Here is a 22,582-nt window from a genome sequence, read left to right as displayed (position 1 = left end):
AATTTTCTGTCAGTCAAATTCGTCCCAAAAAAATCCAGTGGGAAAGTTTTTGAATTATTATTTTTTACTTCGTAACTTTTTTTGCACTAACAACTAGTTATATAAACATATTATCAAAAGTCTTCCCTTGAGCTAGCGGAGAGCGCGGGTTTTGAATGATATATATTTTTTATTTTTCTTGTATTATCTCAGAAACCATGTCCTTCTAACCTTCTATAAAATCTAAAATGATTTTATTTCCCACAGGTGCCCAGTGCATTTTTCGATAGAAACTGCTCTATTTTTCAAGAAATAAGATTTCTAATGTCATTATCGAAAAAAACAGGTTTATATCATGGTCACTTTATGATCAGATTACTTACTCATAAATCTATGCAATGATCAAAATAACACTGAAATCTACCTCTAGAATAGATACAGTATACGATACGCATAAAATAAAACTAGGTTTATTATACAAATTTTCTAAAACGCGAAAGTTGGTACTTAAGTAAAAGTATGTTTAATACACAACGTCTAAACCAATTTTGATAAAAAGCGGTTCCCGAATACTTTTACCTACGGAACCCATATTTGTTCGTCGTTTTTGGCGGAACCCTATCATAAGCCTTGTACATGTACAATGTACCTAATATTCATCTCTACAAGTGCTTGTTTTCGCGAAAATATAAGCGTTTCTTACGGAATTCCTGGGGTTCGCGTAACACTTAATTTGGAACCGCGGCATTAGAGTACCTACGGACCAGGCGACTGTTCAGATCATAGTCGTAATGTCTGAAGTCTGAACACGTGATCTGAACGCACTACGACAAAGCCGATTGGTTAAGCAGCAGAATCTGGTCATGCTCTATTTTCATACGAGTGGGCTAGGAGTCTAGGACTGAGCTTAGTCTTATCGTGCAAGTTATTGTTCTGACACTTGTACTACAGAGGGCCTAGTGTAGGTTTTTCAAAACTGACCGAGCAGTGAAAACATCGCAAAATTTGTATGGCACGGAACTAGTGCAGCGTGTGTATCGCCAGGTGGCGTACATACAAATTTGCTTTTACTCACCTCTTCTCGAATGGTGTATAAACTCCGCATGCAAGCTGAATAACGGTCTCGAGCGGACTTCCCCTCTGGAGGCTTTTGTAATATTTCAATAGATGGCGTTCTCAGTCTTCTTCTATAAAAAGCTCGAAAACAAGCAGGAAAGTGTTGCAAGGAAACTTAATGAACATTTATATTACTTACAGCCAAGAATCATGAAAATCTAACTTAGCCATACCTTTAACTACAAGATTGATTAACCCTCTGTCTGACGTATCTTTAATGTTGTGTTTGTGTACAATAGGTATCACGTATGACTACCAACTACCAACACGACTTAATATAAGATACAAGAGGTACCTACTATACTTCATTTTGATTGTTATTCTCTCGCCGATTTCCCACCTAATCCGTTTGTCTAAGATCGTGTTCTCAACAGCTGGTCTGCGAAGGTAGCAGGAACTAGGTTAAGGCGTCACTCCTCTAACGAGGTCACGATATCGTAACGAGGCAACGTGGACTAGTGCGATGTAAACACGCCGAGTACGGCGACTCATGTGCAGTTAACTTTCTTTGCGAGTTGCATAACATGACTTGTTTTTACAAGACTTCCACCAAGAAGGTCGTTTCTAACACGGACGTGATCAAAACACCAACTAACGAGCTAGGCATGCCTTAGATCTTACACGGATAACAGATTTCTTAATTTCATGATGCTCCACGATTTTCCTTACGCTGCAATTTAGCTAGTTTGTTATTTTCTACCTACCTTTACAACGAATAACAAAGCACTTCTACTTAAGTACACTTCATATCGCTATCAAAAACTATAACAATTTCTCTATAAAAGTTACCACCTGCAGTGATTAAGGGATTCCAGTCCACGTGACTCGCACTCACAGTCACAGGCGCCATAGAGCTGGTAGGCGCAGATATGCCGCGATAACCTCGAGCATCGTGTTAGTAAACAAACGTCACGTGACGGCCGCGTGGCGGCGCTGTCACTCGCAGGAAACGATGCTCCTCCTGTGTGCACTGGCCCTTACTAAATGCAAGCGTTATTATAAATCGATCATGACCCGAGCCCGTGGCCCGCTTGCGACCGGAGTGTTAGAGTTAAATAATTATGTTTGCAATAATGCCTACTTGGGGTCTAACGATAACACTACGTGTTTATAGTTAATACATACGAAAGCTCTAAAAGCAATCTAAAATGTTAGGAACGTTTGTAACTTACTAAACTTAACTTAGGCTAAACTATGTACCTACTATTTGATATGCACTATTTGTTTTTGTACATAAACATTAACTTTCAAATATTTCACAATCGGTATTTTCCTCTTTCGAAATATCACTGAGTGTCAACCGCTCATCACGGAATGACACAATCGTTTATTATTATTATAAATGTGGGCGACAAGAAACCGTGTTTACTACACTGTTTATTTAGGTTACCTATCTATCTATACGAATACAAACGTACAACTTTACTTATCTAGGGAAGAGCTTGGAAGAATCATTTGCTACTGAAATAGTCTACAAGAAAATGCCAATGGTAGAACTCATAACGACGGGAGAAAAACAAAAGTAAAACGCAATATAAAATGCAGTTGAGTAGTTGCAGTAATGAGGCCACGTCGGATGGCCCCGAGCGAGGAAGGAATGCGAGTTGCGTAATGTGTGGTACCTGCAGGGTTACTCTAGAGTCAGAAAACTAACTAACGACAGCTGTCATGCAATCGGGAAGTCTGACAAAACGAAGCAGAGTCATTTAAGTCATGGTTAGCGCTTCGATATTCGGAAGATAGAGTGCTACCCCTGGCGGCGTACAAGTGACCCTCAATGCAATTCTTCATGAGTTACATAATTCTTACTACTCACGAGATAGGAGAGTGCAAAGTGTTAACTTGAATGTGTCCCCTACTGTACAGCGTGCTAGCCATCTCTTCACATGCATCGACTAGAAAGCGACCGCAATGTACGAGACATAGGAATTCAGTTTTATTATATTTTGCATCGTTTTGAAAAGAAGCTCAAGTTGTTTAACTTTACTTTCAAAGCAACCATGAGTTTGTTATATATTTTGTATTTTTCATCTACCTATCACAGTATGTACTTGTAAGTACACCCAGTGATATATGGAACGACAATGGCAGATGGAAGATTTTCTGTGTAGTTTCCCTATTTACAGTTTTCTACTTCAAGTCCTTCAGCAAAAATATTGGCTTTTTTGGAAACTCATAATGTTGACGAGGTAAATTGCTTTGTCATAATGATTGTTTGTTTGTGCAGCGTAAACGCAGCGCATCTGGTGTAAAATCAGTAATGGTCGGAAAACATGTAAGTATAATGCTTCAAAACGTTAAAAGTTGTATCCTACCGTTGCAACCTTGGCCGTTCTCTTACTAACTACACGGAAAGGCTCGAAAAATTTAATATGATATCCCTTGAGTCCCGTCGAAAAATCCTAGATCTTAAATTGTTACATAAAATTTTACATTATGCCATAAAATCACCTGCTTTACTACAACAACTAAATATTAATTGTTTTACCCGTACCAGACTATACAAGACATTTAGCTTAAAAGTTTATAAAAACAACACATCATTCTATAATCCTATTAGTAGAATGTGTCGGTTGTACAATGATTTGTCTTTAAAACACCAAGAGCTAGATATTTTCGAAAGGAGACCCTCCGCATTTATTAAAATAATAAGGGAAATAATACCTGCCTAATGTCCTCAACAACATTTCAATTTCAACATTACATTTCAATTGTAACAATAATAGTATACTTACTTTTTTTTTTTGTATAATTTTACGCATGTTAGAATAAGTATTTTTAAGATAGAATAAGAAAAAATTTTAAAACTGTATAACTGTTAACGTCTAGATCTAGAACATTTATTTTTTATTATATATGTGCTTTCATACTTTGGTCTACAGGCCAGTACATAACTACTACATACATAATTATCTCATAAATTTGTCTGTAAACCGTTTTGTTAGCCAAATAAATAAATAAATAAATAAAACATTTGTCCTCTATTACAATTTGTTTATGCCAGTTCGTCCTTTTAAAAATACGGTACTCGTTATTGTGTTGTTTCAATATCGGCAGGTAATTGGTTAAAGCGACTTGTTTACTAAAGTGAAGTCTGTTTACCTGCTTCAGAAAGAAGTACTTACCTTGGCCTCGCGTGACCAGCTATTCAATTCAAGTGCCGTTAAAATGTCTGTAGCGTCCAAATTTCTATGATGGTACGTATTTTCTTACGATTGCAATCTCTTTGTATTACTATCTTGAATGGCAATCAACCTTCGCAGAAGCTTAATATTTTTTATGAGTTCTTATAAAAGCTTGCATTTTAAAAGTTCTTGGTTTATTTCTTCTAGTGTCTGTCTACCTCTTTTTTCTGTAGCAGTCCCTAATAAGTAGCTATAGAGCTAATAAAATTACACAGAATAGTGAATTGAATACGATCGAATACAAAATACGTATGTTATGAGAAGATTTAAAAGATTACATCGTGACTTCCTACTTGAGAATCTTCGTTTTCTCATGAAGCTAATGAGGTAATGAGGATATTGTCTGTTACAATCGCTCGTATTGTGTGGTCGGTGTAGATCCGGGGCGGCGGCGCAGCGGCAAGGTCTCCGCCGCGGCATCAGTCTGCAGCCTTGCCTGAGGCGGTGTTTTTGCAAACAAACAACATTGCAACATCCAGCCGACCAGCCAGCCGGCTCCCCCTCACCGCTCTTGTTGCGAGACTAAACAAGCTCTGCCAAAACGCTCCGCCGCAAAAGCTAAAACGTAGTTACGGCTATTTAGCGATTGTAGATCGTAATGTAAAGAGTGGAAAGTATTTTTCGTTTGTCACTCTTTGTTTGAAAGCACATGCAGTAAGATACTGTATTACAATGTTGTCAGGTTGAAAATGGAAAGTAGCGAGTAGTGTGAGCGGGCGCACGCAGCGGCGCACGGCATGAGAAGTGAATGAAGCATTGTAAACAAGGGTCTGGGTTTCTCTGCCTCCGCGCAGCCTCGCCTCACGGATATTGACGTTTTTTCTGATCAAATTTCTCTTTGTTATTGTTGCCGTTGCAATGGCCACTCCTACTTCCTTCTTTGGTCTAGTCTAGTTCTTTTCTGAATCGTGATTTGAATACTCTTGTTCCATTGTCACTAATTCAAAACATTCTTACGTAACTGTACTATTTTTTTACAGAGATAAACCCCTTCACCAATATTTCTATAGGTACATATTACGTAATACCTTACACAAAAGTCCCAAAATGTTTTAGTTGTCTATTTTGTGAATTTTCTCCTTGTGTTTTTTTTCATGTGTATGGTTTTCATAGGTAACTTGTCATGTGTATAAATAAATACAGTCCTACCAGCTCTGAAGTCCTATTTATGTAAAGCCTATATTGTTATATAAATCGCATAAATCTACTGTGCTGTGTGAAAATAGCATTGTCATTGTTTACGTTTCGACAAGGACGGCGCTTAGCATTAGCACGCTGCAGTCATGCTTCCAGGAATGGAGGCTTTCAAGCGTTTCACACTTACTTACTTTGTAAGGACATGGTGCTATTATCGCCACGTCCTATTATTACGAAAGGGGCGTTGAAGGTAGTTCTAGTACGTAGTTGTTATTGTGAAACGTCATCGTCACCTTTGTTCAATCTCATGCGGAAGCGATCTACGCTGTTGATCTACCTACTCGCAGCACTCAAGCTAACTGTCTAACAGGCAGTTACTACCTGGCTCAATCTGATCTCTGATAAAAGAGTAACTTGTAACATAATACTGGCAGTTTCATTACAGCCAGTAAAAATACAAAGTTAAATCTGTTTTGGTAATCCGAAGTGTAAATGATCCCTGACAGCTAGGTAAGGTCATTACGCGCTAGTTAAAAATAACAGCGACAACAATGTAATGGAAGTTTTCCAAAAATAACTTGCACATAATCAATTACGTAGCTAGGCGTCGGTGTCGCGCGTAACTAGTGTAAATATCGTTATCATTATGCAACCAGTATCGGCGCCGGCGTACGCAGGACGGCTCGGTGTCGCAAATCCTTAGAGAGGCATGAGACACGATCTACGGGACTACTATTGCTTGAAGAAATACCAAGTTTCCGAGTGCTGCTGCGCTAACCACGTCTGTATTTCTTAACATTGAATGTGCCGATTGCATGACAGATCTGCAACTTGTTTTGTCGTGAAGCTGGAGTAGTCTCCCTGTGTCTGATCTGCTAAGTGTGACAAGGCTGCTCTGGTCGTGTGAGGCCGCACTCGACGCCAGTGCAGCTCGGCGGCGGCGGCGGCGGCGGCGGCGGCGGGGCGGTGCAGTGGGTCGGCGTCGCAAGGCCGCGCTCGCCTACATACCGGTGCAATCCGCACTAGACGCCTTATTATTTACTTATTTTAGATTCTGTTTTACAGTTATCTGTTGATGATTCAATGATAAACAGAAGAGCGATTGAAATCCATTTTATAAAATGAAAAATTCGTTTTATGTCGTTGTAAATGAATATAAAAAGAGCCTTATACCAGTTATACGTTATACCGTATATATTGAATTGCGATATTTACATTTTGTCCATAATAATAGCCACTGTCCGTAGTTATTGTCGTAGTTCGTTATTGTAAATGTTTCACTGTCAGGTATTATGTTATAAATTGTAAATGCATGTCTAAATATAGCTGTTCAATACACGTCGCGTCGGCGTTTCCAACTATAAACAGAAGATCATTGGAACCTTCAGACGTTTTCTATATTTAGAAGGCTCTAGGCTTAGCTAACAAAGCTTTTCACTAGGCTGTCGTGGAATAGTTGTGATAGCGTGCTAAGCCGTTTTGAAGGATTATAGACTGTAAGGTTTTTCTGGAAAGGTTTATTTTGCTGTGCGGCGAGTGTTGTTTGTTGGTGCGAGCGAGGTCGCGCAGGCGCCGGTGACGCAGCTGTCACTCACTCCGCTCTACAACAGTTTAAAACTCATTAAACCGCCATCGCCTCACCAGCAACCACTAATAATGACTAATGACTAATAATGACCCACGAAAAACCCTCTCAAGGTACAAAACAAGGCGGCGTAAGTTGAGACTAATTGCCGGTTCCTGGACATCCAAATGGTCGGTAAATTTGATGCCATTTGGTGATCTTGTCATACATAACATTCTAACCACTGCATGGTATCAGGAAACCGCCAATATCAATTCAACTCTTCATTTAAACCTGGACCTAGACTAAAGACTATTGTTAACTTGAGGAAAATCTTCATTTAAATTATATTACTTTTGACCTGTTTCTGCTTTTTGCGTAATGTCTAAATTGGCCCAGCATTAGCTGGAATTTGTAACAAAACACTGCATAAACGTTTTTCATTCATAAATCACTGGACCAAACAGATTTCGAAATAACAAAACTAATATGAGCTCCACATAATTAGTACACGTCTAATCTATCGTAGGCGGCCTCTGTGAACGGGACCTCTTTGTTGTTTTATCATATTAAATTTCGAATAGGAGTATTCTGGCAGGCGTCCGGTGTTGAAACGCTTGTGTGTTGGCATGGGTCGACGTGGGAGCAGCGGCGGCGGCGGCGGCGGCGGCGGCGCGGCGCTGGCCGCTTGAAGTAGGCGAAGGTCGACGCTTGCATTTTTCACAGCACCTACTTACTACACTTACCTGTCGAGTCGACTTGTCAACTGGCCCGGCCAGCCGCTCTGACACGCTCCAAGGATTAGGGTTACAAGCGAAACTATTGCGTTGTAAACTTGTACGACTGGTGCTAATCGTAAATCACACGAGAAAAGCTTTCAAATGCAGCTGCGTTTAAACTGGTGTACTTACTTAGATAATAAAGCGTTATTGCCTTGTGCCGCAACCGGCAGACTCAATATCGTTAAACGTAGGCTTTAAATATGAATAAGTGGTTCCTGGTCCTATGAAAATTTGTGTTGCGAAACCCGCTCGGGTCCGCCTCTATCGCGTTGGTGAGGATGATTTCATTTCCGCTTTGGCATGCTTGTGGGTCGTGAATGTCGTGGTGCAGGGCATAAATAGGTTGGCAAGCTGAAGGAGGGGCCGGGACGGCTCACGTACTGGTGCATGCGGCGCCGGCGGGGCGCCTGCAGCGCGGCTGCGCCTCGCATCTGGGTCACATCGCACACAAGTAACCCAACCCACTGCTGGACGCTTTTGTAAGCAGTTTACGACCCCCGCTTCCTGGCACCTTCCATTGAGCTGCCTTTTAGTATGTCCTCGACGAGTGTTATACGCTGTTTTGCTCGCTGTGTTTACTTTATGTTACGAGCACATTGTTAATGTGAAAGCCATGAGGAAAACCACATTTAGAAAATAAAGCCGTACGACCGTGGAGTATGTGGCGAATGTGCACTCGTAAAATGTATTGTAAACACAATAAGTCACTTACGCAGGTTCGTGTAAGTTGAATCAGATAAGCTATCTATAAGTAACTGTAATTGACGGCAGTACGTAAACGGTTCTGCGAAAAGTAAGGTGGTAATAGCGCTCGGCGAGGCGGAGGGCGGGCGAGGGCGGGCGGGCGCCTGCATGAATCATGCCGTATCGTATGCCCGAGCGGCGGGCCGCAGACGCCGGAATGTAGGTCAGCCGCTCGTGATGGTTTGTTTGGGTCCCCCGAATTAGAGTGTGTTAATAATACGACAACCTTTGCTCGCCGCCAGCCGCCCGACAAACTCAGAAAGTCCACTCTATTTTTATCCGAAGTTTTGAACGCATACCAACTCGAATGCATTTTCACTTTGATGCGTCTGGGCTTCTTCATTCTTCAGAATCAAATAACTGGAAATCTAACCTCTGTCAAACAACATAACAATGTATGTTTGTCGTTTAAACCGACAAGCAAATACTAAATATTTGTTTGAACTCGTACTAGTTACTCGAATTGCAAGTCGCAATCGCAAATAATACTATGGTTTTCCTCTACCAGGAAAACGCGAGTCGTCCTGTTTTACCTCGTATCAAGCCAAACTTTGAAGAGATATGTACTTTATGTACGTATGTAGCTATGTGATTGTAACAGCGTTGTAAATTTGGTTTGAGTAATGTAATTAGCTGCGAGTGTCGTGTGAGAGAGGCAACTGGAGCAGGGATCAATAGGCGGGCGGCGGCTGCACGGTGCACTCGGGAAGCAGGTTACGACAGTAAATAGGTCATTCGCTCCCCGCGCTGCTCACGCGGACTCCGCGCCGGTTTGTTTGGGTCGCCCCTATCGATCCTGCGCGCGCACTGCCATTATTATGCCATCCTATGCACTCGCTATTCACGTATTTGGGTTACGCTACAATCGCCCCAGAATGTTCGCTTTGATAGGCCTCTCGACTTGATGAATGCCAGCCCGTTTTGGGCCGCTAGGAAACTAAGATCATAAATCAAGTCTAATCTGGGTGAATGACTTTCGTCACAATATCGGTACAGGAAAGCGTTAGGAAACAGGAAATCCGTGATCATAATAATGTACTGATAAGATCCAATCAGGCTTTAATGTTTGACTTGACTGTTTAATTTAGGGACTTTACCGTGTTTCTGTGACATGCATACTGATTGCAGTCAGTAACTACATAATTTAGTTGGAAGAGATAACAGAAATTTTCCAGAAATTAACAAAAAGTTATGAGTCTATTTACTGAAATTAAAAATAAAAACAATCCTTATTATACTTACCGACCTCATAAAATGAAGATCTAATCAATAAATATCGGCAATGACATGCTATGATAGATAGCTGATACTTATGTACTAGGATCGCATAGAGCAGTGAAGTGCATTGGCTCCAGTAGGTCACCACCAGAGCGCGCCAGGTGCCAGGTGGATGTAGGTTGAGGGAGCGACCCACAGGCCGGGTCACAGCCACTACCCCCTCGATGTATGCAATGACCCATTCAACTGGAATTGAGGAAAAACGAACGCGCCGTTAACTGTTACGGCTGAACCGCGCGGGTCAGATATTGCTACCTTTATTGTTAATGCGGACTACAAACACGACCCCATCGCGGGGATTACCGGGGATTCACCTTATTGGATCGTGGCGTGGGTTTTAATGCCAAGCTATAATACAAAACAAGGGTGCTGTAAACGTAGTATACTGTTATTATTGTTGTGAAACAAAACACCTGAAATTCATGAACAACACTCTGACGGAATGTTCCGTGGCTGTATTACATAAGCAAAGTTGAGAAAACTCGACGCTTGGTGGGCGGATTATTGAAGTTTACTCGAATTAATGTTCTGGAAAATGTTCAGCCCACGTGACTTCAGTAATGAATGAAGCACTACATAATTTTAATTTAACCTTTTCTATCCACAACATTCGATTTGATATCGATTCTAAACTATAGCAAAGTCATCAATAGAAATATATCGTCTTTACCATTGATTACGGTCATAAATGCTATTTGTACTGTACAGGCTTCTATACAAACGTGCATCAGCGTCATCGTCACAAAATTTAGCTATGAAACCTCTATTCACCTCAGTTGACTAGCTATAGTAAGTACCTATGTACTACTGCTCTATGACGTCGGGCAAGGCGAGGCGTGACGTGGGCCGGCGCTATGTACTTGTACATACTGCACTATGCAGGTATATAGGTGCACGTTGCACGGGTTTCAGATTAACTGCGGTCACTGCTTTCCCGCCGTAAATATAGAGGCAGGTAAATGCGACAGCCTTCGGAGTTGCGATCGAACATTTGAAACGCGTTTGATTAAACCGTAACATTTATTATCACTATAAGCTTACTATTTGAATATACATTTCTTGCTAACGTGTTAAAACAATGAAGTGGTGGTAGGTAAAAGATATTATTGTGTAAGTTCGTTGATACGGTTCTTATAATGTCACCGTTCGCTGTTATCTGTAGTGACCTGGTGACCGGGGCAGTGTGTTGCATCGGTGTTTGCACAGGTGGCTCGCTGCAGGTTCACTATGTATTGTACACTTGCTACATATGTACAGTCAGCTGCATAAGTAGCTATATACACTTTTGTACCTTGTCAATCTGAAATCGCCTATCAATTCATTGAAACATTGACGGTTCGTCAGTTTGACAAGGTAAGTACAGATGTGTATAGCTACTTATGCAGCTGACCGTACACCACGCTACTTATGTATTTAACCGTAGTGATCGTAACCTGAAGCTCTACATAATGCTCAGATTTAAGATATACGAGATGCGCTTCTAAATGACGAAGATTGTTAATCCCTGTGTAGCGCACTTTGCACTTACTTTTGACTGACTTTTCTGGTCAGATAAATATAATGTATCAGAATATAATAATAAAGCTAACTTGGTATTGGTAACTAAATAAATATATTATAATACGTAACACGAAATTTATCGTTTTAATGGCACTCGGCAGACAAAGTGGGCGATCGAGATAGTAACAGCAACATTGTAACTAAGTTCAAAAATGTGTCTTTACCACGTGCCCGACAAGTGCTTCTAGATACATATTATTATATTTACACAGATTGTTCTTTTCAATAAACATAATGTACTTACTTACATAGTTTTTAATGTTTTTTTTTTCAATAATATAGCACATAGCAATTAGATAGGCTATGTGTACAGTGGAGTAACGAGATTAGTACAGAGGTACTAACGTGTGTGTTGACCAGGTCAAGTCGGCTGGTGCATAAAGTACAGTTGCACTGATTTTGTACTCGACCAGTTACAATACATACAATAGAGTTCGTGAAGGTACCTACCTGACACGATCTTTTACTTATCACGTCTACATCACATAGTAATATATGAAAAATATATAACATGATGTATTGACTGAGGTTTATAACGTATTTTACATAAATTTTACTATCAATCTTCCACATCTAGCTACAAACCACTAGTTAGAAGTACGATTACGATGGTTTTCATATTTGCAGCCTAATAGAGCCTGCTGTCTGAAGTACATCATTATGTATAGGAGTTATTGATAAAGTATTTTTTTTATCGATCAATAAAATTATTCCGGTAGACCTGCGGTATCAGTATCAGTCGGCTCGTGATCTCCAATCGAGACCATAAGTACATAACACCAGCTCCCTTGAGATAGTACATTAGCTGTTACCGTACCTAACCTAAGTTCCCACACCCCTCTAATCTTAGCGTCTAGCCTTCTAAATGATTACGTAATTTAGGCGCTAGAGTTCTATCGCATTCTCTAAGAACTGATGAATAATTTATCGTTTACTCCTTAGAGGTTCCAGTGATATGAAATTTACCGATAAGTCGGTCAAGTAAAGGACAAACGCCAGGTAGACCCAGCCACAGTCTAAGGGTCAAATGTGGTCAAACTTCCCAAATCTAACGCTTAGCCACCGCAGACGAGGTCAAAGCAAAGGAGATACTAATTATAGGTTCGAAACGAGTTTTGTCTGTCGGGGTTGTCTGTTGTCTGTCTGAACCTGAACGTAAAATTAAATATTGTAATTTGTAATATGATATTGCAAAAAACATGCATTACGTTTCGTATACAATCCTAACTAATATTATAAATGCGAAAGTAACTGTGTCTGTCTGTCTGTCTATCTGTCTGTCTGTCTGTCTGTCTGTCTGTCTGTTACTCTTTCACGCCAAAACTACTGAACGGATTTGGATGAAATTTGGTGTACATATGGTCTAGACCCATAGAAGGAACATAGCCTACTTTTTATCCCGGAATTCCCACGGGAAAACTTTTAAAGGCGAAGCGAAGCTCGCGGGAACAGCTAGTACAATATAAATACTCAGTAGGTATGTATGGGACCGCCACCATGAAGTTTTCACTGGAGACGAGTACTGGTACTGCCAACTTCTCCACTAACGGAGGTTAGAGGCCATCGGTCAGCTCTACATACTTACACCTTTCTTCAAAAATTCCAGACTAATCAATATTTGTAAGGTGAAAATATATCTGTCTCGGTCGCGAATCAAACCTACTACCTTTCATAAAACCCGCAGCCTTACCAACCACGGCGTCCTAAGCCATTGTCGTGTTTATTGTTATGTAGCTATAAATCTACTTATTTATTTTATGATTAATTATATATCTAACCAATAAATACAAATAATGAAAGCGAGTCTGATATCGCTGCATGGGCAACCAATTAGGTGGGTACTTAATCTCTTATATCAATCAGCGTAGTAAAACTACAACTTACTACGGCCGTAGTTTTAATAAACATTTGATAGCAGCCAGCACTAGTGGCGCGGCGCCGTGAGTGCAGCGAGTATAATGAGCGTATTCTGGGGGGCGTGGGGGGTAGCGGGGGGGGGGGTGGTTGCACATCGTCTCCGTCTGCCAAGTTCGGGCGCAGGCGTGCCGCCACCCCCGGCCTCAGCCTTCGATCGCGTTACGTACAACTTACAACGTAATCGTAAGTAGGTCGGCCTCCGGCGCGCGCACCCTCGCCCCCGGCTGTCGACGTCACTATTGATCCACGTGGAGGCGTACGGTGACGTAGCGCCGCGCCGATAGTAACCCCCTCCCCCCTCTCGAGGGGGGAGTAGTAAAGGGGGCTGGCCGGGGAGACCGACCCCGCTTGCAACTGCATACAATTTCCCGTTCACGCCGGTTTTCGTGCGTAAAGTCAGTTTTTCATTCCGCATCGTATTGTGTCAGTAAACGCCGCTGATGCGGGTTTTATGATTGTTTACACGGGTTTTGTTGGATTTTATACGACCTTTTCAATAATGTTATGGGGTATAGATATTAAACTGGGCTATGTTTCTATCTATCTATATGAACATATAAAAGTATAGCCATTTTCTTTGGTTTGATGCGCAATGCGCATTATTAAAGGTTTATGACTTTATGAGCTATTATCCCCGGTCTCGGCCCGCTCATATCAGTTGTGTTACTTATCATGTTTACCATCACTATTTTGATGCACTATATTATTATTTGCGTTATTACTTCATTACATGACACAGCACCTGCTGAAACTGTGTAAACAACACATTAATGACACATTGTACTTGATTTTATTTTTTCTATACCTATTGATATTAATATAAAATATTGCGGTAACCATACTAACCAATAATTTATAATGTTATTTACATCAATTAACTGAAACTTAATAAGTTTCAACACTTATCAACTACAAAAGGTAGAGATTAAAGATACACTCACGTGCAAAGAAACAGTTCCACTTACAAAATGCAGACTGCAAATGGCCTCAATATTTTAAAACTTTCAATAGGAAATTTGAACAAAATATTAACGTTTTTAGTTGGTAAAATTCTGATGCACCGTTAAGTGTACTTAAATATTACAGAAGGCGTCAATTAGTTAGTTTTTTCCGTTTAGGAATAATTTGATGATTATTATCAATGGAACTTTTTCATTGCCCGTGAGTGTAGATAAAAAAATTCAATAGTTTTATCGACTGCATTTTCTACACGCTCTCAAAAATGTATGAAAATTATAACCAAACTCAGTACAACGAAGCTACATATTCCGTGATAAGTTCCAATCCAACATGTCGGAGTAAGCTCTGAAATATTATCGTAGGCCTTCGTAAAATGTAGTATGCATATTTCAGTTTATGCACCATTATAGTGTTTGGAATTTGCATAAACGATTTTAATATAATGCATGTGCTGGAGGATGGCCAGCGTGTGTGTGTGTGTGTGTATGTGTGAACGCGAGCTGCGTATGTGTGCGTCGCACGTGTCAGGTTAACGTACACTATAAAATTCTAATAATTCGTGTTACTGACAAGTGCTTGCCCTACTTGTGGTTTATGACACGGCGACTGATTCTGCATTTTTGCGGCGTCCTTGTGAGCCTCCAACCACCGGACCTGAACTTTGCTATCTATTGCGCAATCCGTCGACCCTGTAAATATTGCACAATGTTGGGCAAACTGATGATTTTTTTACTAAAACCAATTTTTTATAGACTAAGCACCTGTGTTTGTTTTAACCTGATTTTTTTTGTTTTGTTACAGGTGAGTACCAGATAGAAAACATTTCGATTGCACTTCGAGTGAGTTTCGCAACAGTTTGTTTGCTAGCGGTTTATGCAACTTGGAATGAAAATCGTTATTCAGCCGACCTTCAGCTTCAGCGTATTGCGTGTTCAGTTCTCAGAACTATTGCTCCTTTTCTGGAAACTATTGTTAATACATACCTGCAATAGGTATAAGTAGAAATTACCCCGTTTAATCTGTACTGCGTAGTATGGGGCAGGGTGGATGGTTCATCCTATGCATTTTATTATGTACTTATTGCTTCAACGCCCACGGCGTCCCAGGCGTTAGTTTGACGTCATAGAAGGGGAAATTGCGCACTTGTTTAGGTAAACTCTATGTAATGAAGGTTTATGTGCAGGCTCTGTTATGTACACTGAAAGGTTACTGGCGGCACGTTTTGTAAATAGTATTTTATCTTCCAACTTTTATCTACGGACGTTATGCGATGGATTAGTTTTGGTAATTAATTATCGTTATTGATTGTTTTATGGCCGTCATAGGAAATTGGATTGGAAAAACCAACAAAGTGTACATAAAGTTAAATAACACTTTACTTCAAAAATATATAGGATATTATTTTTATGAACATTTTATTTATTCACCTTTGACGGCTTTTTTCTGATTTATGTTTTTGAAATATTTGCGTATTTTATAACTTATAGTGAATGTTCCACGTATTTGAGGGTCCATTTAAATTCATTAGCAGTTGAGGAACCACCGCAGAAATATAAATAAATTAGTTTGGATTTTTATGGGAACCACTGATAACAAGATTATCAGTATTTTAGTCAGGGCAATACTATAGCTAGTTCTTTAGATAGTTTCCTACTCAATGAAGATCCATTGCTTATTCCTAGACTAAAACCGCGTAATCCTTGAATTGCACCAAAAATTTATGTTTTTTCGCCATATTTAGCCCTGGAACTCCTGCATTCCTATAGCGCGTTCAGTATGAGCACTTAGTGACTTCAAAGTTTTCTTATTATAATGAGGCTCCTCTCCAATTTGGCAGAATATAGAGCAAAGGTCGCAGTAGAGTTGCCATTTGGTGTTGAATAACAGTGAAAATGTCAGGGTTCGTGGTGCAGTGCGGAGGCAGGCAGGGGCGGGGGCGGGGTGCAGCGGCCCCCGCACCACGAGACTATGCGCTGACCTTTAGACACGTGTCGCGTTTTTCTGTCGCGGGAAAACTCTAGGAGTCTCTGGAGGAAATGCGACTGAGAACCAAGGATTTGTAAACTGATACATGCGTTACCAGATGCCAGCGCGGCTGCTGAATGCTTATTATTGACGTTCAGTATATGATACGTATGAAAGGAGATGCTCCTTCCTAAGTGACGAATAAACTGTACCTACCATAGTCTGGCGCACCTTAGGTAGTCAGTGGCTGACAACCGATCTGACTGGCTAAATCTCACCACACCATTCTACTACGCTTTAGCTCTAGTGTTTGCCACCGACACACTACGAAAAAGAAGCATTCAGTATTCGCCATGAACACAAGTTTGCATTACTGAATCATCATTAGCTTCTAGAAGTTTTCACTAGTTAGCTGCCGTGGTAAACCGTAAAAGGTCTTTAATCAGGGCATCCACGTGTAAATTCGACCTCAATACCATAAACAATGTTCGAAGTATAAACATTGTAGAGATTCGTTCTGTTCCGTGCAGTTTCTGCACATAATAACATAATACAGGGCAGTAAATTAAAGTTTGGCGGCTGCGGTGCGGCGGCGAGACATTTCCAGAATACTAAACGATGAATACACCCACTAGTTTAAACTAGTGCCGACTAACTTTGGCGACTTGAAAGTGGAAAAAGGAACCGGAAATGAGGTTCCGACTGTGACATTTAGAGCCGTAGGTAATACGTGGTAGTTAAATGTTAAATGTCGAGAGAGTCGTCTTCCCACTCTAGGTTACACGCGTTTTCTAGATCCAAGAAGACTACTATGTAGTAAGTATATAAAAAAAGGCACCGTACAAGTGTTACATAAACGTACCTACTTCTAGCAAGTATACATAGAATACGTCTCTTCATATTATATACATATATAAAAACTTAACTAAACTTTTAGGATGAAAGTAAATACATAATAAAGTTTTTCAATTTGTTGCAGGTGTCCGATAAAGAAATAGTAATCTGCTTGGGTAAGTGTACCGTTTATTTAATTTGTATAGCAAAGCACTGTTTTTTCATAGTCGGTCATATTGAAACATGTGCTAGATAAACGATAAATCAATTTATGAAAAAGTCTAATAAATAAATACGCAAAATACAAGTTATGCGAGTAGTACAAGCGACATGCAATTTATTTATCGTATGGCTTTACTGGTTACATAAAATAATATTAAAATAAGAATTTATACAGGTCACTAAAAACTACATAAATAAATACAACAACATCCAAAACGTTTTGAAATAATTGAGGAATTCCTCGTATTGATTGAGTCCAATCCTTCCCCCAGCAGGAAACTTTCTGTGGAAATTGTTATTTGTTTACTGAGAAACCTTTTAAAAACGACGACGTTGCCCAAAGTAGGAAAAGTTGGTCGAAACAAAACACAAATTGGCTACTAGGGGTTTCTACTGAACCCTTAATATTGTTGTGATTGTAACCGGGCCTAGGGATTACATAAAACGCTGAAACAAACTCTAAACTATTGGCAATATTTTTTATTTTTGATTGGTTCTACGGAATCCACCTGCCACGTTTCTAGACATCGATGAGTAAATAAATTAAACCTTGTAAAATGTGATACAGTCCCATTTTCATCTGTGTTATGTGTTTTAACAAAACAATGTAATAGATTGAACCAGTAACTTAACTACCTCGGTACAACAGTCAGCTTTACCAAGGACCATTTTAGGTTAAGTTACTCTATGAGGTTACTAACCATTGTCACACACTGCCAATATGAAAATAAGGCTGCCTTCCCAGCAGACAAACTGCTCACCCATTACGAGGCGCGCGTAAGGCTGTAAAATTGCATTGATTGCGCTCAACACCAGCAAACTATGCACCTGCAGTCTCCAGAATACCAAAATGATACGCCGTTATTAATTCACAAATAAATAAACATGCAAATTACAAACTGGAAACTCAGGCTTACCCAATGATAACATATCACTGAAACAGATTAACATATTAAAATATCGATGATCACTGGCCTTACCCACTAAAATGTAATTAACTGTGATGACGTAACAACGGCATTTACTAGGAAACCCCATATGCTGAAGGTCGCCCCAGCATATTTCTAGAAGTTGGATAACTAGGTACTCGCCACAGTAATCGCCTTCGCGGAATGGCCGGCGCCACGACTGTCGTAATCGACAATTCTTATAATCCGCTCTATTTTTTTATGAGTCGATTTAGCGAGAAACGGAACAGACCATGATTATTGATACGAATGCAGTTTGCTAATGAGCATAATGGCGATAGATTTTTCCTGCAAATAACCTGAGAAATGATTGTAAGTTGCCAAGTACCTGGTAATATTAAGCCTTTAGTTACACTAGAAAATGTAAAATATATAAATTATTTGACCATTAAAATCTAAGATCAAATAATCTTTCATATTGCAGCATGCATGGCATGGTCCGTCGTAGTATGCTACGAGATTCGTAGCAAGGTTCGTAGCAACAAAAACTGTGGCACGGAAAGCTTCTTTTATAAAAAAAAAATTAACAATATTTTCCAGTTTTATGAACTCAATACCTAATCATTATACTCATGAGCACGTCGGTGTTAAATCTACACCGACGTGCAGAAATAATTATAACACTTTAAAATTGCATTTTTTTAATGTATACTTAAGATACACTTTCGAAATAAAATGTCTCGAACAGCAGTGTTATACTTTAATATGTTTTTGTAAAACGTTGCACTTGCTAAGTTGCTATAAAATTCTGGAAAAACATTATGAATAACATTCAGTACAGTTTAGCAAAAAGTTAACATTTAAAAGCGTAGTTAATATTTTTGCAGGCCAGAGTAAAAGTCGCTTATGTTATGATTCTTATGAGGAATGTAAACTGCGTACGTAGTATACTCGCTAGGCGCCCGCTAAACCGGCTTACTACAAAATGGCGGTAGTGGCGGAAACCCTAGGACGCAGTCGCGACCCAGACATGCAGGCGGCCTTCGCAACCTTCGCCCTTACGCAACCAGCCGCGACCAACAACAACCACTCGCAAACTAAACTACCGTCACACACGTGTTGTGTTCTAGTTATGAAGTAGGTAGGTATTCAATTTTGTTAAGCACTACATAAAATGTTAAGCATAAGAGTTATTATTTTGCATCTGTCTATCTGTCACGATATTTTTTGATTGAGCTTGAGCCGTTCCAACTTTATAGTGATGCCTATTTCTGATAATAATAGTACCTAAGGGGTCAATTCTAATACACATTAGTTATTATTCCCATAGCTGCCGGGCCCCTAGTGTAAATTCAGGTCACGCTCCACGCCCTGCTATGAAACCTACCGCTGAAAAACCAACATTGACTCAGTTCTTGGAATGCCGCTGGCTGGCGCCACAAGTCATTATAAATAAACAATTTACTTCATCGGCCCCTTCCTTATCATGGATAAGTCGATATCGTTTTAATGGTTTGTCATCGACTCGTATCACTTATTTTATACACTTGTAATATACAATGTACGTACTAGATTAGCAAACCTTCGCAGAATATTTAACAAAAACAAACAGTCATCGTTATTCCGTTGAAATATTTGTCATTTTACCTATCTGTGTATCAGCCACAAAATTATGTACATACGTATTTAGGTATATTGTACTTTGAGTTTCAACTTATCTCCTACCGTACTACCATCTCACATTAGCAATCACCTATCTGTCAAATCTACATTATTGTATGGATCTGACAGTATTTGGCAGAAAAGCAATAATATTATAGAATGTTGATTGCTAATGTATATGGTGATACTGTAGAAAAATAGTTAAAACTCTGAGGTTAAATATACCTTTATAAACATTTTCGAGTTTTACAGAACTTGAAACTTTTCAGTATCAACTAATGAGTTGAAATGAAATGTAATTTCAGCGCTTGTGAATGCGTAGTACATTGACGCTCAAACGGCAAAATCGAACGGAAAAACCAGTTTGCCGGGAAGCAATGTACTACGAATTCACTTTCACTTTAGAAACGCTGAAATGAAATATGTCGGCACGAATACTTTGCCTTCGAGCCCATGTAAACCGAGACATTTTGGCATGGAAGTAGTTTTTTTTTTCTTTTTTTCTACTTCCATGCATTTTGGTTTATAAACGTTCTTCTTATATTGCGCTCTTCTCGGCGTGGTTCTCGCGACCAACGCAGTCTGTCACTAACTCTCAAGCGATTGATATCATCTGTTGCTACGTTTTTATACATATTGGGCTTTTTTCTAAAGTCCCTTTTCTTTGTCTTCCTCTTACTCATTTTCCTTCATATGTTAGTAAATGATTAGATGGACCTCTTCATTGCTCGCGAATGTACTTGCAACGCCATAAAGCTGTTTGTACACAAGTCCCGCACCAGGAGCGTGATGCACTCCACACGAGCCGCTCTGACGCAAGTTGTTTTCGCGAAACCTCACTCGCTCGCCCGACTGTTTTGCAACAGAAAGGTGCCCTCCTTTCCTTTCGTAAACAAACAAACACGAGGCTCGCACCTGACAAATGACTACTTTCATATAGGTATAGCCTCTTCGGGACACGGTCTAAAAAAACAATTCAATGATCAATTCTCCCATTTACATTAGCGATGTCGCATGATTTGCAATATCGACATGAGATTCAACCTACACTACACTATGTGCTATAATTATAATAAAGGATATTCAAATGAAGCATGCAGTTGTAGGCAATAGGCAAGGCATTAGTGGCGGAATGTTGTATTGACATAGGTTAGTTCTATCATTAACTTGATAAATAATCATAAACGGTTATTTCCCTTGATGAGCAATCACTGCAAGCAAATGACGTCAACCAAATATTTCCGCAAGATTCCAAGAAGGATATCACTGAAAAAAAAACTATTTTTTTAGCATAACAGTTCATTCGGTTGTTTGCTTGTTGTTTGTTAACCACACAGTACATACAATAAAACTGTAATTAACTTGTCATATTGCAGTGCAGCCCCAGTTGACATAACGTATAAACAAACCTTATTTTGTGGTGTTTGCGTAAATTCAACACGTTGTAAGAACAATATACTTGTGTTGTGTTGTAGGATGTTTTGTTACTATCTTATCTGATTGCGTCCGCTTATCTGTTTGGAAATACGCAGCCCCACATACCGTCACGCATTCACCAGCTGTAATCAGAATTATAAGTACCCACTATGTACCTTTACTGCTACTACTACCGAACATCTGATCTAACTCTTATAACCTACAGCTGATGGGTTAATTTAGTTTGCAGTGCCTCACTGACCTTTGTTACCGCACTGTTTACCGTCAATGGAATTCCCCGTGCACTATTGCTGACTACTCAGAACCGATTCTATATTTATCATAATTAATAATAGAATTACAAGGAAAATCTATAACTGAAACTTGTTTTCGTGCCTTCGAGTACTTATAGTACTGTATTGTGAAGATAAATCTGTAAATTAACGTAAGCATCTGATGACAATACGTGCCTTATTACGATTTTAAAATTCATATGTTTACTTTATTGATGATATATCTGTGATGTCTGATGATGTGGTTTAGGTGTACCTTTTCTGGCAATATGTAAGTTGTATTTCTCAAGCGGGATTGCTTTGCCTTTCAATGGGAATTTCACTTGATTATTTATTGATAATATTACGGTTCAAAAAACATTAGTACCTAAATCATCTGCACTGCTAGACATATGTTTCTCTCAAGGAGCACTAAAGATCTACAGTGTACACTTGTACGTCAAAATACAATATTTTAGTGTCCTTCCTCATTGTTACATACACTTCGAACAATTTAACCGAAAACTCAGTAAATTTAATATTTTTCACTGCCCTATTGTTGAAACGAAATATTATGCATAAGAAGAACACATATTATATTAGTTTAGCGAATGTAATGAACGTACCTAAGTGGCGATCCAGACGTCTAGACGACAGCACCGTGATAGTCGTTCGTCTGGAGTCTAGACCTGTCGTGACCCCAGCTCTAGACAAATGTGCTTCCAAATGGCGCGAGCTAGCATATCTTGATCCTGAAAACTAGGATTACCATTTGCATTAAGCAGATATAGGGTTCAAGTTTCGCACTTATCCACTTTCAACTTAAGTAATACTTTTTGAACGACATATAGGTAATACGTACAGTCATTGGCAATTAGAATATACTTTTGATGATTTTCTGTATGAACTCTACCATCTGTCTAGTATACATACCATAAAATGCTCTTGATCTTTAATTTAACTGGCAAGTAGAGGAAAAGCTTACATGTATGTACTATAAGTAAGTATTGTAAGTATTTAGGGCATTCCAAAGACCTATCTTTCCACAAGTATCCACCTCGGTCGGGATTCTAACCCGGCA

At 39.6% G+C, this 22,582-nt stretch overlaps 1 protein-coding gene across 4 annotated transcripts in view; it reads left to right on the top strand.

The window, feature by feature from the left end:
• LOC105381681 (3-phosphoinositide-dependent protein kinase 1) overlaps positions 1–22,582 on the top strand; it is a 55,371-nt gene that overhangs the window by 661 nt on the left and 32,128 nt on the right. For 2 of the 4 annotated variants that reach the window (XM_048631834.1, XM_048631837.1), the window contains exon 2: positions 17,167–17,197. The exons of 1 other annotated variant lie outside the window; for it this stretch is intronic. In XM_048631834.1, coding sequence (XP_048487791.1) covers positions 17,167–17,197 — 31 coding nt within the window. Of the gene's footprint in view, positions 1–3,322; positions 3,371–17,166; positions 17,198–22,582 lie in introns of all 4 variants that reach the window. One more of the 4 variants, XM_048631833.1, reaches the window with a different exon arrangement.

The sequence above is a fragment of the Plutella xylostella genome, chromosome 29 (assembly GCF_932276165.1).
Source record: "Plutella xylostella chromosome 29, ilPluXylo3.1, whole genome shotgun sequence".
NCBI lineage: Eukaryota > Metazoa > Arthropoda > Insecta > Lepidoptera > Plutellidae > Plutella > Plutella xylostella.
This window is presented reverse-complemented; position numbering and strand designations above follow the sequence as displayed.